Genomic DNA, 24,471 nt, shown 5'->3' on the forward strand with positions numbered 1-24,471 from the left:
AGTAGCACAGTTACACATGTGCTATGGGCCATGTGTGTAAGATCAGAGTTATAGGCACACCTGTTGGCAGTTGGATTGAGCAGCCTGATGCCAATGCAGAGAAATACTTAACAGGAGCTAAAATCATCAGAATACCTGACTCGGTATGTTAAAGCAGAATAATCACATGCCTAATCAGAAAAATCTCAACTCAAGCAGCAGCAGCTTAAATCTGAATATTCTCAGGAGCTGTCGATTCACTCAGAGGAAGAAATATAAACTTTGAAAACATTTGGACCAGGGTTCTACTCCTGGTTTTTCCACTGCCTTACTATGTGATCTTGGGCAAATCACTTACTCCTCTCCTTGCCTAAGTTTCCTAAACTATAAAATGGGGATAATGATCATAGTATCTTCTCATCCGTGTTGCTGTGAGGATTAGATATAATGGTCATTATAAAGGGTCTAAGTGTCAGTACCTGATCCAACCTAATGGATGTTTCATAGATGGTGATTATTGTTGTTCTTATAAATGGTAAAGGTATTGTGTGCTAAAACCTGGTTGGTGTTAGTGTCTCTAGCACATTTTCTTCCTCATCACCCTAAGATGATGAGCTAGCAGCTAATCTCAGGAAACCAAACAGAAGACACATATGCTAATGTATGACTCTGACTTATAGAGAAAAGGGAGAACTGCGTGACATGGAAGAACTTACTGTGGCCCAGAAGGCAGGTGAGGGAAGCAGCAAGAGCATGGTAGGCAGAGGCGTTATAGTGTCATCCAAGCATAATAGCCAGAATGGATGTGTCTGTGGGCAGAATGCATAGAACCAAAGACGCAGGAGCCTGCCTGAGCCCGTGTGCAAGCAGGCACACCTGGATGAAACCTCACTTCAGCTCTTGTCTTCCAGCTCCGCCTGCCAGACAAGATCAGCTCCCTTAGCGTTCAACTCCAACCTCTGCTAGTGAGCTGTCTTGCGCCACCTGCCTTAAATTATTTTGTTATTTTATTTTATTCTGTAACTATCTGTTATTGATATTTTACAGTAGTATTAAGGAGGTTAACTGATACTCACTGAACACTTCCTATTGCCAGTATCTGTGCCGAGCATTTCACATTATTATCTCTTTTAACCCGTGCACACGAATAGGGCAGCACTCTGCTTTTTTTAGGTGGGAGAAATGACTTGCCCAAGGCAGAGATCCAAGATTGTTACTTTTGGTAACCTGTGCGTCTACTGTGGTAAATTCATGAACAGTGATTAGAACTTATTCATTTTTGACTCCCTAGTGCCTAACATGGCATGTCTGACATGAAGTAGAAACTCACTGATACTTGCAGAATAAACAAGAATTGTCAGATACACAGCATGGATCTGGGTCCAGAGGCCCTACGCGGATTATGAAACAGGGCTGGGAGAGTGAACCTGGGAAAATCTCACTATAAAGAACAAGAAGCCTGGATCTCAAAATAGCAGGAGGCCAGGACAGTGGCAGTTCTAATGGACTTGCTGCTTTTGAACCCTGCCATTGGATTGTGGGATCTATTCAAATCCCTCTCTAATACACACCAGTGCATTTTGTCCTCGAAACTTGGGAAGCTTGGCATACTGAGTTCAGGCTGGGCCTGGAGGGAATATGATGAAGTAGGTAAGATTAGGGGTAATAATTAAAAGATTAAAACTGTTACAGTATAGGTACTGACCAGTAGGAATGGTCATGGGTTTTTAATGCTGCACCAGAGTCTGGAGGTCTCCTACTTTTCCAGACATTAGCTCACTGATTGTTGGATCTTGAAGAGGTCCGCTGTTTCTGGAAGAAGCCAGAGCAGGTGGGGAGGTAACCTTGGCTGGGAAGTGTGGTCAGAATGGTAGCGTGTAACAGTTGAACATTTCAAGCTAGTAACAACTGATAGTCCATCCAGGCAGGTCCTGGCTGAATACCACAGCGTATGAGGTTGAAGTTTAATTATAAGAGTGAACTTTTCAAAAGTCACTTGTCATATTTTGAGGGCTTTGTTAAAACTAGAAAATACAATCTGTAATTCTATTCATTAGGCCCACAAAAATTGTAATTTCTCAGTATAATAAAAATAAGTAGGTTCTCACTGTTGACTCTTTCATGTTGCAAACCTCTGCTTTCATCCTAGGACTATAGGAATACTTTTCAGGAACTGTTGAGTTTTATACAGACCAAGTGTCTGAGTGCCATTAGCAAAGTTTTGTTTTATTTTTTGTAGATAAATATAAATTCTAATACTTTTCCTATATGCTCTAGTGAATGGTCTTAAGCATGCCCATCCTATTTTGTGGCCATGATGCAGTTAAATTGTTCACATTTCTGCTTTGTCAACTTATAAATATGAAATTGCCTTCATATTAGCTTCAGAATGAAGAGGAAGCTCCTAGAAGTAATTTCTTTAAATACCTGAGGTTAACAGTTACTAGCAGTCATTCTTTTTCCTCAAATACAAAAGAACTTAGTGGAAGTCAGCCAAGGGAAACAGCCTTGTAGAGAAAAATGGACTATTATTAAAAGCCACAGAGGTTACTAACAAAGATGATATCATATCTGGGTTCCCTGGATCCCTTGGAGCAAGGAGAGGTGATCACAGGTTTTACAAAGGCAGTGAGCAGTCATATATCTAATGGTGTTTGATGAAAGTACCCAGTCTCCAGGGCAAGGTTGTTTCCTGCAAAAGCCTTTGGGAACCCCAGATTGCTGTCTGCTTGCTAAGCTGGTGGCCAGCCCAGGAAATTTATGAACTGGTGACTTTGGGCTTTGATGTTGACAAAACTGGAACTTTATGTGTGGAGTACTTTGAAAAGTTTCTGTAAGTCATACTTTTACAGAGTTCTAGAACTTCTTCTAGGAGAGAGAATGATTCCTCAAGATTTTCAGAAATTGAGTTGTCATTATTTCTTATAAAAATTGGACCAAGAATTACAGATCCCCAAGTTACAAAAGAAAGTCAAAATGAAAATTGGAGCAGCCGAGGAGTCTAACATTCATTCCTTTTCCCTGCTATACTTCTCTTTTTGCTTTTCTACTCCTTCCTTGTTACCCTCTCCACTTAAAATTTACTAGAGGTGAAGATGCATATTACAGAGTCAAGAGCAAACCTGTGATCAAATCTTGGTTCCTTCCGTTACCTCAACCAAGTGAAATCATCAGTAAAAATTATGCTAAGAATAATCACTGATCAGAAGATACATCTTTAAGAAGCAATACGATGTAAAGTAATAGCTATGGAACTTTAAGAGTATCAGTTGACCTCTCTTGCTCAGCCTTCTCAGCTGTAAAGTGAAGATTAGAAAATGTCCCTTACAAAGAGGTTGTACATATAAAATAAGTTTGGATATGCATTCAGCCCCTTCCTTAGAGATGATAATAGCAACAATCTAAGGTGTGAATGATGATTACATGGGTTATAATCTTCCAGAGGTTATTAAACACCCTATAAAGCATGTATACTAGTTGTAGATATTTTCTAGCTGGTAGAGGAAGCAGGGGAGCTCTGATGCTTCCGACCTTTCCCTTTCTGAGGGAATCTAGGAAAGCCAGATCAGTGGCATTACAATTTAGGTCTTGCTTATCAGCCCTATAGCCTTCTTCACTTTTAGCAGGAAATTTGCATTACTTGAGAATCATTACAAATAAAGGACTTAACCGGAGTTGTCCAATTATCATCTGCCTTGAATACAACAAGGATCATAGTAACAGAATTGACCACACACACACACACACACACACACTCAGGTGTGTACAGTCCCTCCATAGAGTTGCTAGTCTCTTCCTTATTAATTATCCACCACCTATGGAGCCACAACTGTTGCTGCCAAAAACTTCAGGAATTAGCTGAGGAGATGTCTCCAGGAGCTGCTAAGCAGGGCATGAGCAGGCCTCATTTCAGAAGAGCCACCTACAACTCTGTAAGAAAAAGCACACACCTCTCTGGGAGGCTGAGGCAGGAGGGTTGCAAGTCGGAGCCCAGCCTGGACAATTTAGTAATTTAGTGGAACTCTGTCTCAAAATAAAAAGTTTTTTTAAAAAAGGGCTCAGTGTTAAGGCCCTGGTTTTCACCATGGGCTCTACCTTTTCATTCTGGAGCAGGTTGTGTGCCAGGTCTCCCAATGCCCTGTTAAGAAAAGTTCCTGCAACTTCTTCCAGAAACACTGCTTCCATGGAGCTTAACTGTGAACCTGTACAGTGAGCACACTCCATCACATGTAACTCACTCCACAGGAGCTCTGCCAGGAGCTCTACAAGAGACACCACAAAGAGAATAAAAAGCCTGGCCCCAAACAAGAAAAAATATTTATAAAATATATATTCAACAAAATGCTTTATCTGAAATGTGCAGAACTACATTAAAAACTATAATTTTAGACAAGGAGATTATACAGAAACCATTGTTCATTTTCTGTTAGTTGATTCTAAATACCCTGTAATACTGTCATTCTCTTAAATGGTTTTACATTGCTTTGATATATTTGATTATACAGTATACGAAGTTATACTCAAAGATTTCAAGGAAAGAGACAATATGGTACTACTTTTATGTCGGGATTATCTTGTGGTGAAACACTATTTTGCTTAAATGGTTATGTTTTGATCTGTGCTGTTTTGCTGTTATGCCCTCTTTTATCTCAACCTCCATTTTATTATTTACTTTTTTATTTTTATCCTTTTAATTAAGGGAAAAATAAATAAAAAATAGCAGGATATATTATAGTAACCCACCTTGACTTTCCATTATCTTGATTTAAAGCCCTGTATTGCTCTCACCATCTTGTTTTGACTTATGTCCCTCTGTTCTGTTTTGCTTGAGAGTACCAGGTTCAAAAGTTTAGGCAACAGCTGTGAAGATAGTGGGATTCATTATGACACTCATTCTGGTTGACTATTATCTACTCTTGAAGACCTATAATGTCTCCAATGTTTTGGTTTTGTTGGTTTTGTTCTTTACTGTTTTGTATAGGCAATTCTATTAGCGATGCGGGAGGCATTATGGTAACCATTGTTGATCACCTTGTATTATGCTTTTACATTATCTATTATGTCCACCCTTTTGATTTGACTGACTCTGTTCTGTTATGTCACATTTGGTTCTACTCTCTTCCAAAAAAGTAATAAGAACTGTGGGAGCAACAAAACCCAAAATGTGTAATTGTCATTGTACAAAAGAGAGGAAAAGAAAGTGCTCTAAATGATATAACTGCATGTATAATGTAAGTGTATAAGATAGATAATGATATTACTGAGTTTTGTTGGATCATTGAACAGAACTGTTTGCAGTCTCACTGTTGGAATGTCCACTTTATAAGCTTTAATTTTGTAACTTGAACAGTTATTTCTAAGATGACAATATGTGATCCATTAACTAGTGATTTCCTACTGTTTATTTTTTTCTGTAAATCTGTATAATTTGTACCCTTTCTCTGCTTTTTTTTCTTTTTCTCCTTAAATAAAATTTTTAAAAAACTGTAATTTTAGGTCCCTCTCACATTTATGTAAGGAAATAATGACAACTCAATTTCCAAAAACCTTAAGCTATGATTCCACCATTTTGGGTTGTAAAATTTGGTGGTTTGAGATATATAATTAATTTTTTAAGTTATGACAAAATATGCATAACATAAAATTTTCCATTTTAACACTCAGTGTACAATTAAGCATCATTAAATATGTTCACAAGATGTGCAACTATCATGTGTATCCACTGCTAAAATATTTTCTTATCCCAAACATAAATTCTGGAAACATTAAGCAATAATTTATTACTTTCCCTCTCTTATACCCTTGCTAATCTCTGATCTATTTTTCTGTTTATATTTATTTACTTATCCTAGATTTTTTTCACATAAGCTAATTATACAATATTGTGCTTCTGGTCTTGCTTATGTCACTTAGCTTAATGTTTTCAAAGTTTTCCACATAGTGGCATATATCAGAACATCATTTCTTTTTATGACTGAACAGTTTTCATTGTGGGATTATACACTTTGTTTACCCATTTCTATGTTGATGGCCATCTGAGTTATTTCTGCCCTTTGGCTATTGTGAATAATCTTGAACCAAACACTAGAGTAAAAGTATGAATTCCAGCCCTTTCTTTCAGTTTCTTTGGATATATACTTCAGTGAGGAATTGTGGTTATACAGTAATTCTATATTTAGCTTTTTTGAGGACCATGGAATTATTTTCCATATAGACTGCAATAATTTTCATCCCACTAGCAATGTGTGAGGTTTTCAGTTTGTTCATAAGTTCACCAACATTTTGGTTTTCTGGGTTTGGTTTGTGCACATTGTGCTTGTGTGCACGTGCGCGTGCGTGTGCGTGTGTGTGTGTGTGTGTGTGTGTGTGTGTGTTTTCCTTTCCTTTATTACAGCCGTCCTAGTGCAATGGCACCAAAACTACACCCAGAATTTGGAGGCAGATTTATTTACATCAACAGGATCATTCCCAAAATATCAGGTTCTGATTTTTTGGTGGTCTAGGGCATGTACATGTATACGATAAGCACGAAGGAAATGCAGAGGCAGAATGGCTTGTCAACTGGGAAATTGGTTTATCTGATGTGCGCCATAGTGACCAGCTATGCATCACAGTGAGTGACCAGCTGTTTCTAAGAGACAGAAGCAATAGGAACTGGAACTATTATCTGGGCAACTAAGAAACTGAAATGTATTGGCTGGGGTGGGGGGAAGCATTCTCTGTTACACTAGTACATATAAAGCAGTACCTCATTGTGGTTTTGATTTGAATTTCCCTAATGACTAAAGGTGCTAAGCACAGTCTCATATACATTTGCCACTCACGTATTTTCTTTAGAGAAATGTCTGTTTAGTCCTTTCCTCACTTTTAATTGAGTAGTACTTTTTTGTCATTGTGTTGTATGCATTCTTATATATTCTGTATATTAAACCATTGTAAATATACAATTTTCAAATATTTTCTTCCAATCTGTAGGTTACTTTTTCAGTTTCTTGAATGTATCTCATGGAATAAAGGAGACCAAAGAGGACATCAGAAAATGAAAATCTCCTCTGTTCTTGGATAGGCAGAACCAATATTGGCAAATGATTGTTATGGTTTGAGTCAGATGTCTCCTCAAAGCCTCATGCAGTTTTAGATGGGCCTTTTTCAGAGGCGACTGGCTCTAGAGTGTGTGGTTGATTGGTGATTCAATGCTGGGATTTAGGGCACTGGGATTAAGGGTGGGTGATTGCTGGATCACTCCACTGATTGAATTGGCATTGCCCCAATCCCAGTAGACTGGATACACTACAAAGACAACAAGAGGTTTGACCTCCTCCCGTATTGCTTTTGCTCTCTTCTGCCTATCATGAATTGCACTCCATTGTGAAGATACCTTTCCTTGGAGCCAGACAATTATGGGCTAAAACATCTATATACTGTGTGCTAAAAAAACCTATAAACCTTTCCTCCCTTTAACTTTGGGTGTCAGGTACATTGTCTCAGCAACGAAAGAAAAATAACTAAAGACAGTGACCACACTTCCAAAACTTATACATAGATTTAATGCAATTGTAATAAAAATACCAAGGACATTCCTCACAGAACAACAGAAAACAACCTTAAATTTTCTTTGGAACCAGAAGAGACCCAAAATAGCAAAGCAATTCTGGATAACAAGAGCAAAGGGAGAGACAATACAAACCCAGATTTAAAGTTATATTGCAAAGCTACAGTGATTAAAAATGAATCATAGTACTGGCACAAAAACAGACATGCGGGTCAATAGAACAGAATAACAGAGGTGGAAACAATTCTACGCACATTTAACCATCTGATCTTTGACAAAAATATGCATTAACAAAAACATAATCTCTTTAACAAATAGTGCTGGGAAAATTGACTATACACATGCAGAACATTGAATCTAGAGCCAAATCTCTCACTGTGTACTAAAATAAAATCAAAACGAGCCAGACATCTAAATATTAAAACAGAAACAATCTGCTAGAAAATAAATAAATAAATAAATAAATAAATAAATAAATAAAACTGTTGAAGATATAATCAAGGACTTCCTGAGTAAAACCCCATTTGCACAAGAAATAACATCAAGAATCAATAAACAGGATTACATAAAATAAAAAATCATCTACACAGCAAATGAAACACCAACAGACTGAAGAGACAAAATACAGAATGGCAGAAAGTTTGCCAGCTACTCCTCAGGCAGAGGACTATTATCTACAATATATAAAGAACTTAAGAAGAAATAGACTTCCCACAATAAAATTTACAATTAAAAAATGGGCAATTGAAATGAGAAGACATCTCTCACATGTGTCAATGGCCAATAAATACATCTCTGGCCATTAGAGAAAGGTAAACTAAAACAGCATTGAGATTCTATCTTACTCCAGAAAGAATGGATATCAACAAGAAATCAGTAATGACACACTCTGGCAAAACCTGGGGATCAGAAGGTAGAGAGCTTCTACACTGTTGGTGGGAATATAAGCTAGTACAATAGGATAAAGCATTATCATATTATAAATCAAAATATAAAATAAATATTGAGGGAGTCCATTTTTATATAACTAAATGATAACAGAGACAAATTTCCTTGGCAGAATAATTCTTTTTTTATTTTAAAGAGATTAAGGCAAAAGAGGACAGAACAAAGCAAATCAGAACAGAGCAATGTATGCAACACAGTACCTCACCACAAGACAAGCCGATATTAACAGTAGCTACCATAATGTCTCTTTCTTTGAAATAGTTGAACACACTTTCACATACAATAGTATCAAACATAACAAAATAGTATAGAACCATTCAAGAGAATGAAAGTATGACAGGGCATTCAGAATCAAATAACAGAAAATGAACAATGGCTACTATATTATCTCATTTTCAATAAAAAGTTAGTTTATATTATCACACATTAAAATCCAATAATACACAACATGACAGAACCAATGGAAATGAAAGAACAAAAGCATGGTAGGACTTCAAAGTGAGATGATATTAAATCAGCAATGGCTGTCATAATGTCTTGTTTTCTTCAAAATAGCTGTCCATTCCATCACACATAATAAAATCAAATAAAAGAGAATAAAACCATCCCAACTAATGAATGAAAACATTATAAGCGTTCAAAGCAATGTAATTGGAATCATGATTGCCATAAAATCTTATGTACTCTTTCCATTTCTTACACTAGGGAGATGATACAGTATTTATACATGTGAGTTTGATTTACTTTGCTTATGAGTATGGTCTCAAGTTGCGTCCATTTATTTATAAATATCTCAATGTGATCCTTCTTTATAGCTGAATAGTACTCCATTGTATAAAAATACCACATATTTTTTATCCATGCCTCAGTTGATGGACACTTAGGTTGTTTCCAAGATGTGGCTATTACAAATTGTGCTGCTTTAAACATTGTGCACATATATCACTGTAGTATGATATTTTCAGTTCTTCTGGGAATATGCCTAGAAGTGGAATAGCTGGAACAAATGGGACTTCCAATCCCAGGTTTTTGAGAAATCTCCAGACTGACCTCCACAATGGCTGCGCCAGTCTACACTCCCATCAACAGTGCAGGAGAGTTTCCTTTTCCCCACAGCCTCTGTAACATTTGTGGTTCGTTATTTTATTGATCCTGGTCATTCTTTCCGTAGTGAGATGAAATCTCAGTGTTGTTTTAATTTGCATTTCTCTAATGACTAATGATGATGAACATTTTTTCATGTAATTTGCCATTTGTACTTCTTCATCTGAGAACTGTGTATTCATCTTAGATGCCCATTTTTGGATTGGGTCTTTGAATTTCAGGGGTCTGATTTTTTTTTAATACATTATATGTTTTAGATGGAAGTTCTTTGTCTGAGGGACAGTTCACTAAGATTTTTTCCCAATTTGTGGGTTTTCTTTTCACTATGCTGGAGATTTCTTTTGATGTGCAGAAACCTTTTAATAAGACGCAATCCCAGTTATTGATTCTGGGAAGTATTTCCCATGCGGTTTGATTCGTGTTCATGAATTCTCTACCTACCCCTATGACTTCAAGATTTTTACCTAATTTGTCTTCCAACATATTTAGTGTTTCTGTTTTAATATTCAGATCTTTGATCCATTTAGATTTTAGTTTAGTACATGGTGATAGGCATGGATCTAGTTTTAGTTTTTGACAGATGGATAGCCAGTTTTTCCAGCACCATTTATTAAAAAGACCATCGTTCCTCCAGTGAATATATTTGGCATTTGGCCCCTTTATCAAAGATAAGGTGGTTGAATGTGTTTGTAGTTGTGGTTGTATCTTCTAACCTATTCCATTGATCTTCAGAGCTGTTTTTATTCCAGGACCATGTTGATTTTATTACAGTAGCTTTATAGTATAACTTCAAATCAGAGATTGTGATACCTCCTGCCTTGCCTTTGCTGCTTAGAATTTGGCAGAATAATTCTAAAATAAGAGCAACTTTACAATGGAAAAACTGACAAGCACAACCTCACCTAGGTGGTAAAGATCCATATCAACAGTGATAAGTCATATTTAGCCCTTGATTCGATGTGACAAAAATGGCACTTTATCTCTGTGGTTTCCCCTTTAAAACAAAAAAAAAAAAACACCTACATAAGCAGTCTAGTCATGAGAAAAACATCAGATGAGTTCCTACAGAGAAGTTGTACAAAATACCTGTCTAGTGCACCTCCAAACTATCAAAACATCCAAAACAAGGGAAGGGTGAGAAACTCAAACAGGGAATTCTAAGGTAACACAACAGTCAGATGTAACACAGGATCCTGGAACAAGAGAAGAACATGAGTAAAAGCTAAGGAAACCCGAATAAAGTATGGCTTTTAGTTATAACACATGTGTATTTGTTCATTGACTAAAATATACCGTGTTAATGGAAGAAAATGATAATTTAGGAAACTGGATGAAAGAGTGCATGGGAACTCTATCTTCTCTTTTTTGGTAAATCCGGAACTTCAGAAAAATAAACTTAAAACAAAAACAAAAACTTGATAATTTAGACATTTTAATTTAAAAAAACATGGAGCCTCAAAGTACCTGGTATGAGATTGCCCCCCACTTTAACAGCACAGGAGGCATTTGAGGCCAGAACCCTTGCTGCTGAGTCACACTGACTTTTTCCTGTCTGTGCATGAAACCCCTGTCTTTGGTTTCCTAAATATCCACCTCTGTGTTCTTTCTATTCTCCCCAGGGGATGGCATTTACACTTGAAGAAAGGCTGCAGCTTGGAATCCATGGCCTGATCCCCCCCTGCTTCCTGAGCCAAGATGTCCAGCTCCTCAGAATCATGAGATACTACGAGCGGCAGCAGAGTGACCTGGACAAGTCAGTGCCAGAAGTCTGGTCTCTTTACCCAATCTGTGGCAAAGCAGCTTTTTCCCATGATCCACACAGTGACTTATGTCTTTAAACCCAGCAGTCTGAGATGCTGAGGCAGGAGGATTGCAAGTTCAGAGGCTGGGGATTTAGGTCAGCGGCATAAGCGCCTTCCTTGCAAGTGTGCAGTCATGAGTTTGATCCCTGGTACCGATAAAAAAAATGAAAAAGACAAAAAAAAAAAAAAAGCAAGTTCAAGCCCATTCTGGGCAATTTAGTGATTTAGTGAGATCCTATCTCAAAATAAAAAATAAAAAGGGGTAGATATGTACCTCAGTGTAAAGGATGTGAGTTCAATTTCTAGTATGGGGGAAAAATGGAATGGATGAAACTGTAGCAGACAACAGTAGTTCACAGAGGAAAATTGTCTGAGGAAAGATAGAGAAAGGAGTATTAACAAAATAGTACAGGATCAGGTTCCTGGAATAAGACAAATGTGTCAGGGAGGGAGTTGGAAAGAACTTAGATGTCATGTGTTAGAGGTTGTGGGCAGCAGTTAAAACTCTGCCTCCTCTCTGAGTTCTCCTCAGTGGAGATGTGTACACAGAGATCCCATGAAGGAAGCCCGGGGTCAGCAATTTCAGCCTCTCTGAAGAAGGCAGGCAGTTACCTTTCAGATCACACAGCTATCAGTTGCCATAGCCAGGATCGGACCAAAACAGCTAACTCCAGGACCTATGCAGAGAAGTTGACTTTTCAGTTCTAAACTGTGTCCTTCATTCTGCCACTTAACAAAAGTTACTTTGCCTTTTTGGATTCCCCATCTTTATATGAAAGTAAAAAATAGGTGACTCATAGGACTTGTTACGAGGATTAAAGACATCTTTGTGATGCGCTTAGAATAGTGCCTGACATTCAGTAAAGACTGTGTAAGAGTTTGTTAAATGTAACATGTTGTCTTTCTATGGATTCTAACACAAATGTAAGAAGAAGGCTTCCTCTATAAGCAGAGAGTCAAATGGCTAAGATTTCACATGTGGGGCTGTGACTGCCTCTGAGCACAGAGCTCAGCTACACATCAAGATCCTCCTGTACCTATTACCCGTGGTTCCCCCATACCAACCACAGCTACTGAACCATAAATGTACAAGAAAGCCCATGCCCACCTCATAGCCCCTACTCCCAAAAAGCTAAACTCTAGTGATGTTGCTTACATTAGTTCCAACACTATCCTGTAACCCACGTCAAATAGTCTCTCCCTTTTGTTTATCCCAATGTGATTGGATCCAGCCACATTGCCCTGAAGAGAAAACTAGAAATTACACTAAAAATTCAACTAACAATGTAGGACATACTCTGACTTTGAACAATCTGAAACTCCCTCCTCCGTTAATTTTATAAAAATGAATTCAAGTTCTAAGTATAATCTTTCCTAAAGATAGTAAACCCTAAAATTTAATTCCCAAATCATTTCCTTCAAGATATTTTCCTGCTAGATGGGCCACATTTATGTGCCCGGGGAGAAAGTTCAGGCGCAGGCAGGGAGGGATATCCCTGTTTCTGGGAGTGGTAGTCGGCTTCCTCCTGATGCATTGTCTGCTACTTTGACCCACTCATTCCAAGGAGTTCTCCTTTAGCAAGTAGTTAGAGAAATGTCAGAAGGCTCCCAAGCTTCCTTTGGGTCAGAGCAGTGGTGTGCTCATAAATGCTTAATAATTGGTTTTCTGATGGGCACTAGAATTAGAAAAAGAAGTGATTGAGGTGGGCAAGGTGCAGGGGAAGAATGTAGAATTGGAAATCCTGTATACTGGCAATGAGCTAAAATCCTGATTATTTCTAAGTGTGAATCATTTTTTCCTAAAAACATTGTTCAAGACACAGATTCTAGTTCTGGACCTGTGGGTTTAGTGGAGAGGAGACAGGTCCCAGGAAATCACAAGATTTCCCAAAGAATGATAAATGGCAGAGCGGGGAGTAAGACCTGAGACACTTTCATGGTGCCCAGGAATCAGTCCACCACATTATAGCTCCTTCCCCCATGAGAGAATCTCTGTCAGTCCACCCCATGCCAGGGCCTCAAGTGCCCCCATACTCTCTCCCAAACTGTTGACTGTTGTCCAAAAGGATGGTGATTCATCAGTAGTCATAGGTCACCATTTTTCTTTCTCAGAGCGTTTTTTTTTTTTTTTTTTTTTTGCATATTTAAGAGGTGAATAGACATGTCTTTTATTTGCTATGTGATTTCAGGCTTCTGGGAAAGTTATTTTTGGAGCATTCCCTGTGCCTCTTTGCTACTCAGCTACTTGTGCACTCTGCCTGTGTTCAAAACCACCCTGCATGGTAGAAAAAGCCAGTTCATACAGCATTTATTTGCCTAGTATTTTCCTGGCCCTGATTCACTCCCAAAGCACTATTACTCATTCATTAATGCCAGCCAGTAATACAATGATCTTACAAAATGGTTAAGAGCACAGACTCTAGAGTTGGATGGCTTAGGTACTGCCATGACACTCTGAGTAAGTTCATCTTCCTAGCCATACATTTGTCTCCTTGTCTCTAAAATACCATGAATTATAATACCTACCTGAGAAGTCCTGGGAACCTTAAATGAGTTCATGTAAACTATTTTGAACATTGCTTATACTCTGTGTACTAATAAGCACCATAAGGCAGATCATACTGTAGACATTTCATAGTTACAGCCCTGCTTAGGTCAATATTTCCTTGATGCTTGATTTGCTTCTTGACATACTACTGCATGCATCCGCTTTCCTGTATGGTGGCACCATGTCCTTAAGATCAGCTTGCTGCTTCTGTCTATCTCCAAGGTACATAATTCTCATGACGCTTCAAGACCGGAATGAGAAGCTCTTCTACCGCGTGCTGACATCGGACGTGGAGAAGTTCATGCCTATCGTGTACACACCCACGGTGGGGCTGGCCTGCCAGCACTATGGCCTAACCTTCCGAAGGCCACGGTGAGTGCATCTGGGGCAAGGGTTCAGGCCTCCGCAAAGTGTGATGCATCTTTTCCACCGCCCTTGCTTATTGGGATGCTAAACAGCTAACGCCTGGTGGGTTGAGTTTAAGCACTTGCTCAGGAAAAAGATCCCATAAGCAGAGAATACTCAGTAAGAGGATATCAGTCTTTTCAACCTCCAGATAATAAATTCCCAACATGTAACTCGAAATTGGCCTGAAAAATAGTTCAGATTGTTCTCACATCCTCTACCTGTTCCCCTCCTTACACACACATGCCACTTTTCTGGTCATTTCCAAAATGCAGACAGCTCTCCTGGCAGTTGAGACCAATGAATAATGGAGCGTTGGATACCAGAGCCCAACTTCTTTGGCAGCCTCAAAGAATGAGCACACCTTCATCTGGACTTGATTCAGATTCCATCTAAAATGTCATTTCACTGGGCAAATATTTGGCATGCACTTTCTTCCAGAGGCTAAAGAATTTGGGGTCAGTTTTCTAAGTAAATCACTTGGGTTTTTTTTTACGATGTGTTCAGAATACATATTTCTTTAAAAAAAAGAAAAATGGGAGGATTTTCAAGGAATTCTAAGGGCAAAGTGCCTAATAATTATGTAAATACATTGTTTTAGCACTAGTGATAAAAGAGGTATCTGAGTTTGTTTTATGTACAAAACATTGCCAACAGATAGTTATTAGCCTGTATTAGAATATGTACTATGTAGAGATGTGTAATTCATACTTACATATAATTTACAAAGGAATGTTTCTAAATAATGCGTTGCATGGAGAACAGCTCTCATGTGTGTCTGACAGCTTTAGTTCATATAAGCTGGGTCATGAAAGGTGAATGTGAAAAACCGAGACAAAGAGCATTTGTCTGCAGTGAGCATAGTGTACTTACCTTCTTCTGGCTAGGACACAGGGCCTGTGGGACCCCATGATGATGAAACAGGAGCGCCGAGGAGCTGGGCAGAATGGTCAAGAGGTTCCACCCAACGAAGAGAACATTCTTGGTCACCTTCACACCACCAGGGGATTGGATTAATGTAGCACTGTTTTAGATTCCTGTGTAGGCCCCATTCATAGTTCTCCAAGAGGTCAGCGATGGACAGGGGTGTGGCACATGTGTGGGGATCCATTTAGGTAGGAAAAATCCTCCAACCACTTGCACTCAGATAATCAAGTCATCTGCAGATGGAGGTAGCAAGGGTGGTACAGAAACTGAGCACACAGTGCGGGAAACAGGCATGTCACTGCTCCAGCTAGGAATCTACAGATGAGCTGAAGCCAGTAGAAAATCCTAATAACTGTAAAGGCCAAGTATTATCCTAAAATCTTTATACCTTATTTAATATCACAATTCCCTTCCAGAAGGTAGGTGTCAGTGGAAAAACTGAGACACAGAAAAGTAAGTTGCCCAAAGTCACACAGTTTATAACCACCAAAGCCAGGACTCAACCCATGTAATCTGAACCAGGATGTAGACAGGTAACTGCTATATTATGCTGCTTTTACAGTTCAGTTCTGTGTGCATTTAGGGGCATTTAGGTTGGGGCATCATTGCAGTTCCTGTAATGTTTGACTGCCTGGGTGTCTGAGGTGGGGACTGCTGGATACCATTTGCAGAATCAGGAAAGTATTTATCTACTAGTCCCAGGCCCTGCAGCTGGATGAGGCTGAGGCAGGCTCAGGCAATCTGAACTGTCTCCTTGGATTAGTCCTTCACATTCTGAGTGTAGCCTTCTAACATATGTTTTGCCTAAAGCCTTCTTCGAATGACTACCCAATTAAGTTATTTGACATGTGACATTCTGAGCTGTTGCTCTGTATTGCCATCTGGCTGCTTTCCAGGTATTGATTTCACACCTGCCTTGCTCTTGAGGGAAATGAGGGTTTGGGCTCCACCCTAGCCCTGAGCTTCTTCTGAGGCCTGGCTTGGAATGGCTTTATGGATTAGCCTCTGAAGAAAGGACAGCCCCAAAACTAAAAGGAAGTGAGCCAGGCCTTCCCCGTGTCTGAAATGATAAACATTCCTGCCAGGTTCCTGAGAACAATGAAGCTCTCTGTGAAAGGACCTGGCCCTCCACCAAAGCTAATGAAGTCCAGCTGATACTAAAATTGAGTCTAACATGTCTGTGCACTACATGGTCTACATGGAAGGAGATGTCAGAGTATCTCAGGAGCACTTGAGGGTCCTGGGAAGCTACACACATTGTAAAGTTCTGGACTCTGTTGGACTCTACCACCAATTTTGTTTCTGCCTGTCCTCTGGGATCTTTTTAATGTACCTTCATGGGTTGGCTTGCAGAGATGCCACAGGAGGTCACCGGTGTGGGACTTGAAGAAGTAAAAGCCAGAGTTAAGGTTGAGTGGAGGCCAGGACAGAGTTCAACTCAGAAGAGGGCTGCAGAGATGAAGCCAATATGATGTCCAATATCTGTGAATACTGGTCAAAATCAGCCCTGTCTACACCTCTCCTGTCCTTTTAGACTCCAAATGTTGGTTCCACACTTATGGACCTAACAATTCCAGTTCCAGTGTAAAGTCCAACCTGAAGGAGTGATGGAGGTATTAAAGAAAAATGTACCCATGGAATTTGTTGGAGATAGTGTGGCAGACTTTATCCAGGGGCAGGAGGAGCAGAGCCATAGATATAAAACCACTTGTAGTGAGACAGAAGATTGAACTCAAACTTCAACAGGATCAAGAAGTTTATAACCAAGGGGCAGGTTGGGAGTTATGGATAGAAATTTAGTAAGGAACATCACATACAAGGGACTTTGGGCAAAGCTGACTTGATAGAATTATTGCTGAGAGCAAGCCCAGGTGACATGATTTCAAGGTAGTCAGATATCCAGGTGGGGGATTTTTGCTGAAATAACTTAGCAAGATATTTGATCATAGTGGATTCTATAGGGACAGAGAGAAAAGCCCAAGGTCTGACCTAATTAGAAAAGCTTCAGGAGCCGAGTAAAGATTTGGTCAAAGAATAGTCAGCAGAGAGCTAGGTGGTGATGGGCAGAGCAGACTGAGGCCAGCCAAGCTTGGCCTCTCACTTCAACTCCTAATAATATTGACAGCTAACTTTACATCCCCTCAGTCTCCTCATGTGTGAAATGGGAGTAATGCCTATACCCAGAGCTGCTTGTGAGGACGCTATAAGATTTCATATATAGGACCTGACCCTCGTAGGTGCTCAGCAGGTATTGTAATGGGGTTTAGAGTTTCTACCAATCCGAGTTCTTATCTCAAGACACTGAAGAATGCACTTGAGAACAAAGGAAATGAAAAGTAGAAAAGTTTTATTAAAGGAACACTCCTGAAAAACAGGAGAGGTCCCAAAATATTGCCACTGAGGTTCTTTGGGGCAGTGGTGGCAAACTTATGGTAAACACGCCATAGTGGGCGGCTGTAAAAGTTTCGCTATTACTAATCTAGGAAGGTTTTATACAGTAGAGTAGCATCAAAGTGTACCCAATTTATGGGATTACAAGTACAATCACTTAGCTAATGTTGATGTAATAAATAAACAAAGGTACGTGGAAAAGACACATAGCATAGAAAAGAACAAAGTCATTTCCGAAAGGGCAGGAGTGAGAGTCTTAGTGCTCCAGGCATCTAAGCGTTCATTATGCTGTTTGTTACATTATTCAGGTTTACTGGACCAGGTGATGCTCCTTACAGTACAGCTTTCAGTTGCTGTGTATTTCTGGTGAGGCTTGCAGGCAAGCCGTTGTGTCTCTGTCTTGGGACCCAGTTTCTCTCTACACTGTCCTAGCACAGGCCTAGCTTGCTTCCTCTCTGTTCTGATTCTGTCTTGGGCCCAGTCCCTTTCCAGACACCTGTCAGTGTTTACCTAACTTAGTTATCTGTGGTACCGTGATCTGCCTGACCCATCACCCCCAGGCTCTGTCATCTGATTCAGTCTCCCCACCAATGAATATGAACTGCAGACTTGAGGTCTCTTGATCTTCTGAAGTGCCTCCATATTCTGTTGATTCCAACATTACATTATCTGTACTTATGATTAACTAGCAAATCCATTAGCAAGTCGGAGGAATTTGAGGAATTAAAGAGCAGGTTGTGATGAGTTAGAAGGGCTGCGTAAGGAGCGAGAGTAGTTTGGGACAGAGCTCTGTATAAAATGGCTAAAAACTTATTTGTATTTAGATAAGTCCAGCAGCCCTTGGCCCTAAACCAAGCTGCTATCTTTCTTATGTGTCAACAGGTAGGTTTCTGCACACAGCCCAATCACAATATACAGGATATTAACAGCTGCCACTTGTGGACTGCTTGTAATGTTCACGATGGGAAGCAGGATAGGTACTTAGTGCACATTATGTCGGAGCTCTACGACAACCCGACAGGGTGCTTGTATTTACCAAGAAGAAAACTAGGCTTATTTGTCTAGGACATTATAACTGACCCATAGTGCATTCCCTATGTTTTATTTTGTTTTGTTTTGTTTTGCTTGGCTTGGCTTTAGTTTACTTGTTTTCAACCTGCTGCTCAGTTTCTTGAAATGTTGTCAACATAATGTCTCAGAGGTGAACATTTGATTCTTCCCTTCACATACATGAAGGATCTGCACAGAGGGCTACACACACACACACACACATACACACACACACACACACACACACACACACACAACTGGGAGGGGCAGTATGCTGTAGTGAAATTGGGCTACAGCCCAAAAGAAATGGGTCAGCTCTCCTACTCGTGACCACATGTCCTTGGAGCCTGGCTACTCCTGCTCCCTAGAAACTGTCCACTTCCCAGGTTACTGTGAAATTCAGACGGGCTAAATACATGTGAATATGTTTTACTAATAATAAAGTTCTTCCTAGGCTTAAAGGGGTATCATTCTTTCATCTCTTCTGCCTCACCCCAACCCCATAAAAGAATATGGAGTCTCATTTTCATCTCTATTTTCCTGCCTCTTGCTCAGTATGTTTGGTGAGCGTCATTTCTAGCATTAGAATGTTTTTATCTTGAGCCACCCCTCTACATCTACCCACATGTAAAGGGACCCCCAGCACTTGAATCACATTCCTATTCCTAAATGTCTGCCAGAGTCCATTTTTAGTCATACACAGGAACAATGGATGACAATATCCTGATCAAAGTCCCTCTGGAAAACAAAGACAACCTTATTCTGCAGTGGGGAGACTCCTGACACCTAGGGTACACAGTCTTTGAGAACATCACAACCTGGATTCCAACCCAGATGCAAATCATACACACACACACCAATACACACATAGACACACACACACACACACACACACACACACACACACACACACACACACACACCACTCTCAGCACAACTGGAAAGCGAACAGAAAGCAAGCCAGAATCACTTCTGCCTCACCTCCATCCTCAGGACACCAAGGGACTGGTTCCACCCAAACTCTTCTGCTAAACTGTTTCAACTGGGCTGCTGGAAATACAGTACTCCCTTGAGGAGAACAAGCACAAGATCTGCAGCTGGGTCTGGTTAGCGTCTCTTCTGGCTGCCTCAGTCCTTAGCTTTGGCTTGTTAAGGGTATAGGATGATTAGGAGTCAGGAGGTTTGGATTCTACCTCTATTGCCCCTTTTCTGACTGTGAATCCCAAGGCAAGTCACTGCTCTTTAGACATGAGTGAAAATGGTAGCTTAGGCTGCATGGCTCCTGTGATCTCTTTAAGATCTGACAGAGTGTGATCAAATAACCAAAAGTCTGTAACGAGTTTGAAATGAGATCTTGAAGTGAGCACATTATGTGGTTGAGCCTGTTTCCTCACCTGTAAAATTAAGAGTGTTGTGTTGGAGCACTGATTCTCAATCCTTGCTGTATATTACAAGTATCTGGGGAAAAATTTAATTAAAATCCCCAAGGCAGAGCCTATGGGTTTCAAGAACTTCCCAGAACATTCTAGTGGACAGCTTGGGCTAAGAGCCACTGAGTTGGGCAATTTCTGAAGTTTCTTTCACCCCAGACCTTCCATGATAATTTGGGTTTCATATTTTCCAGGCCAGCTCAGACTGGAAGTATATTTGAAGCTTAGGATCACAATAATATAAATAGAATTTTTCTAGCTACCTGGGTTGTCATGCCCATTGACCGTGTTGCCAGAGCAGGAGAGGTTTCATATTTGCTACCTCCTCTTTTCCTAGTATTTCCTCCTAAACTCCTGTCACCACATAGGAGTCACTCATCTCCCAAGCTGTGCTGGTATCATCCTGTCTCCCCTGTGGAATTAATTGCTTTGAAATGTATACTTATACATGTTATATATACCTACTTATATATGCTAATATTGCTTAGGTGGGAGGAACCATCATCCTCAAGGGTGACCAGTCATTTTGTCAAGCATGTGACTGGTATGACCTTGCTCAAAAGAAGAGCTGAACTAGTTGGGGTCCTCTTCAGGAATGCGAACTAAGACATGGAAAAAGTCATATAAAAATAACTTTTCAGTTGAGAAGAGAAATGAAGGCAGAAAGGATCCTATGATTTGGATTTTAGAGTCAGGTCATGATACACCAAAGGTAAATGACAGCAAAGAAGAGAAAAAAGAAGAGCAGGAAGCAGAGGAGTGGTCTTTGGAGAAAGATAGGGGCAGATGGCAGAGAAGAGAGGAAAACAGAGAGAGTGACTGATCCCAGAAGCTGCCTCAGTTCATGACAGCTTTCCACACTAGGTCCTGTTCACAAATTTACAACACACCACCTTTCTCCAAAGGGTAGCTTAAGTGAACCGCCTCCTTCGGTAACTGGAAGAGCCAAACTGAAGAAGAGCCATGAAATAAGATGGATCTGATTAGTTCCTGATTCCCTTATTAGTTGGTTGGATAGGACTAATGGATTAAAGAAGAGTGTCTCAGTGTCTGGCATGTATTAAAATCACCTGAAAGGCTTGTTAAAACAGATTCAGCAAGTCAGGAAAATGACTGCAGAATTTACATACCTAACAAGGTCCAGGTGATGCTGATGCAACTGGTACAAGAACCACATTCTGAGAAACACTAGATGAAAGGATAGGGAAAAGTGACTCACTCATAATGAATATCTGAAGAAGCAGAAATAGGTACTTCCAGACCCTACTCCATGTCCGCAGAGAGAGCCCGGATCATGAGACGGGTTCTAGTTCCAGTTCTTGTCACCAACCAGGAGTGTAACCTTCCCATAAATCCACCCCTTTGTAGGCCTCAGTTTCCTTGTTTATATAACAAGAGGATTTTACTAGGTAATCTCAAGGGCTCTAGCCCTAACAGTCTCTATATTTTGAAGCAGATTAGAGTACTGTGGCTGTAACTTTGTCCCTAATTTTTCCAACATTTAAGAGAAAAATGTAAAAGTGAGTGAAAACATATACTTTTAAGTTTCTGTCAAGCCACCTTAACTGTAGAAGTGTCATTTTTGCTGATTCACAAATGGTCACTTTCCAAGGCAGAACAGGTGGGCAGTCCAGGATCTATCTTGATTGTTTGGTGCTATGGCTTAGAAAATGATGCCAGAATGGATTTTAGGAGGGTGGCATAAGGGCCCTCCAAAGCAGGAGATTTTTCAGCTATTATTTGATGTGACTGTCCCATAGAGTAAGTAAACTTATTCCTGAATTCCACACTTTGGGAAATAGTGCTAGAAAAAGAGTGTTTAATTTTGTATCTGAATTAGATAAATTTCAATCACCTATGGAATTGGTTTATTCTATGTTAGAGGAAGTTCTGAGATTTACATTGTACAAAGTGAGTTTATCCTTAATTGCATGTGACCTTCCTGGGACTTCAGCACCTAAAAGAGACGCTTGCTCTGTGGGAAGACAAAAGACACTCCACAGCTATCCCTGGTTTGGGTGCAGGAGGCTGGAAATGAAGGTGGAGATGGGTTGAGCAACCCCACATAGATGTAAAGATTACATTTTCGCTACTCAAACTGGAGTTAGATGACCTTTGTTAGGTAGTATAGGGTATCCTGGGTCTTACTTTTTTAGCTGACGGCACATTTCTCTAGCAATTTCAGCAAACTAATTTTTTGTTTATTTTTTATCAGTCTGTTTTTTTCCTTCTTCATCTCCAGCAATCCCAATCATGTTGGTCAAAATAATAGGTGTGAGGAGAATTTCTTTATTCAGAGAAGGGAATACCTGGAAACAAACAACAGTTGGAAAAATCTTTCCTCAAATCACTTTGATCTGTTAACATATAAAATGCACCAAAGGTTAGGAAACTGTAGTACAAAGGTTTTTACTCTGGGCTAAAGAAGGAGTAAAGGATCATAGATATGGAACCTTTTTTCTGATCCTCTCTGAAATTCAAGCTGGCCTTGAACTCACCATGTAGCCTAGGCTGGCCTCAAACTCACAGTGATCATCCTGCCTCAGCCTCTCAAGTGCTAGGATTACAAGTGTACACCACCATTCCTAGAAAGAACATATTAAAGAAAACAGTTGTCTTGCCACAGAGCATCTACCACCAGCTGGGCAGTCCTCAGAGTCCCCTATTACATTTGTGTTCTGGCATTAGTTCATTATACCTTCTGGAATCCTTTCAAATTCTCCATGTGTCCCAGTAGGGTGACAGTAAAAATTTCATTTCTGATCTGGCTTTTTAGCAACTCTTAAACCGGCATTTCCTAAACCAATTATAACATAGGAAGGAAAATATTGTTTGAAATGGAGAAAGATGGAAAGGCATAGGTCAAGAAGGATCTCTCGAGGATACTGGACACAGAAACAAGCCTCACGGAGGTTACTCCAGTGAGGTGTAATCAGCATTGTATAAATTTTCCTAGAGGGGATCAAAGTGGAAAGGCTAAAAAGATAAAGAGTAGTGTGGGTGATAGAAAGTGGACTTCTCCAGCCTCATGCTTCTAGACAGTTTCTTCTCCTGGAACACAAGCTTCAGAGGGTAAGGAACTGGATGCCGGGATCTCCTCTAGTGCTGAGCTTATTGTCACTAAGTACTCACCAAAGAAAGCTTTTAAGGACCGTCTTCTGGAGCTGCCTCCTGGGAGCTCAATGTGCTCAGCATACACAAAGCCCAAGGTTTGATGTCTAGCACCAAACAAGCAAACAAACAAAAAATACCGTCTTCTGATTACTCAGTTACAAACACTGGTAAAGCATCATCCTTGTGTTTGGCTATCATAAACACATAGAAGACCCAAATAGAAAAAAGAAGTTTATTCATGGTACCCATCCTTAAGCTTCTAACCTTACTAAGAATGATTCTAAGGCAACACGAGCTGATGGGTGAACTGTGAAATGGATTGTCTTGTTTACTTTTAGAATATCAAGGTAATTAATTAGAGTAGGAAGCCTCCCCACTAAATTGTTGGTTTTCCATATAAATCCTGAAAACAGGATTTTGATTCACGCTAGGAAAGTAGACCAGCACAATCATGGCATTCAAAGTTTAAAGAACGACAGAAACAAGGTATGTACCTAGAACAAGCTGAGAACCATAGACTCTCAGAATTGAAAATGTGAAGGATACTGTTAATTGAGCCTTCTTCCTTCTCAATATCCCTGAGTTTTTCAGTTATCTTCCTTCCTCCAAATAGTCATTGTGTTTTGACAGTCTTGGCCCTTCCAGCACTAAGCAGTAGGTCTACATTAATCTAAGATTACCATATTGGTCCGGTGCCTTCATCAGTGACTGATTTAAGTATAGATACATAATTTAATTCTGGCCAAAAGGGAGTGGAGGAAAATCTGATGGAGGACTTGTGGGAATTTTTTTCTCATTGGAAGAGAACCTTCTACCTCCCTAGATATTCCATTTCTGCCTAGTATGTCTGCAACAGCAATAAGCATCCTTGGTGCACCAAGAAAATAACCACAATACCAAGTGTGTACTCCCAGTGTTAACAAAGTGTCTTTGGTGATATTGTTGAACAACCAAATAAACAAATCCTGCAGCTACAGATCTCTACACTTCTTGTTATATGAAATAAATTTTCTGTTTTGAGCCAGATGAGTCAGAGGCTTCTGTTAGCTACTGCTGAAAGCAATTCCCCTCCCTGATGGAATACTTGGATCACCTCGGCAATAAAGTAGTAGCTCACATCTATTGATGCAGTGCTTCCAATCATCAGGTATTTTTCTGTGTGTTGACTCCAGTTAAGTCCCCATAACTCTTCTAAGCTGGATTACAACACTAACAGCCAAT

General features: G+C 39.8%; 1 protein-coding gene across 4 annotated transcripts in view; it reads left to right on the forward strand.

Annotated features, from left to right (window-relative positions):
* Positions 1–24,471, forward strand: part of Me3 (malic enzyme 3) — a 219,997-nt gene that overhangs the window by 93,423 nt on the left and 102,103 nt on the right. For all 4 annotated transcript variants that reach the window (XM_003468608.5, XM_013151159.3, XM_013151158.3 and 1 more), the window contains exons 3-4: positions 11,203–11,336; positions 14,156–14,305. In XM_003468608.5, the coding sequence (XP_003468656.3) occupies positions 11,203–11,336; positions 14,156–14,305 (284 nt within the window). The remainder of the gene's footprint in view (positions 1–11,202; positions 11,337–14,155; positions 14,306–24,471) is intronic.

Source organism: Cavia porcellus, unplaced genomic scaffold (assembly GCF_034190915.1).
Source record: "Cavia porcellus strain 051 isolate PalLab524CR breed Dunkin Hartley unplaced genomic scaffold, mCavPor4.1 scaffold_9, whole genome shotgun sequence".
Lineage (NCBI taxonomy): Eukaryota > Metazoa > Chordata > Mammalia > Rodentia > Caviidae > Cavia > Cavia porcellus.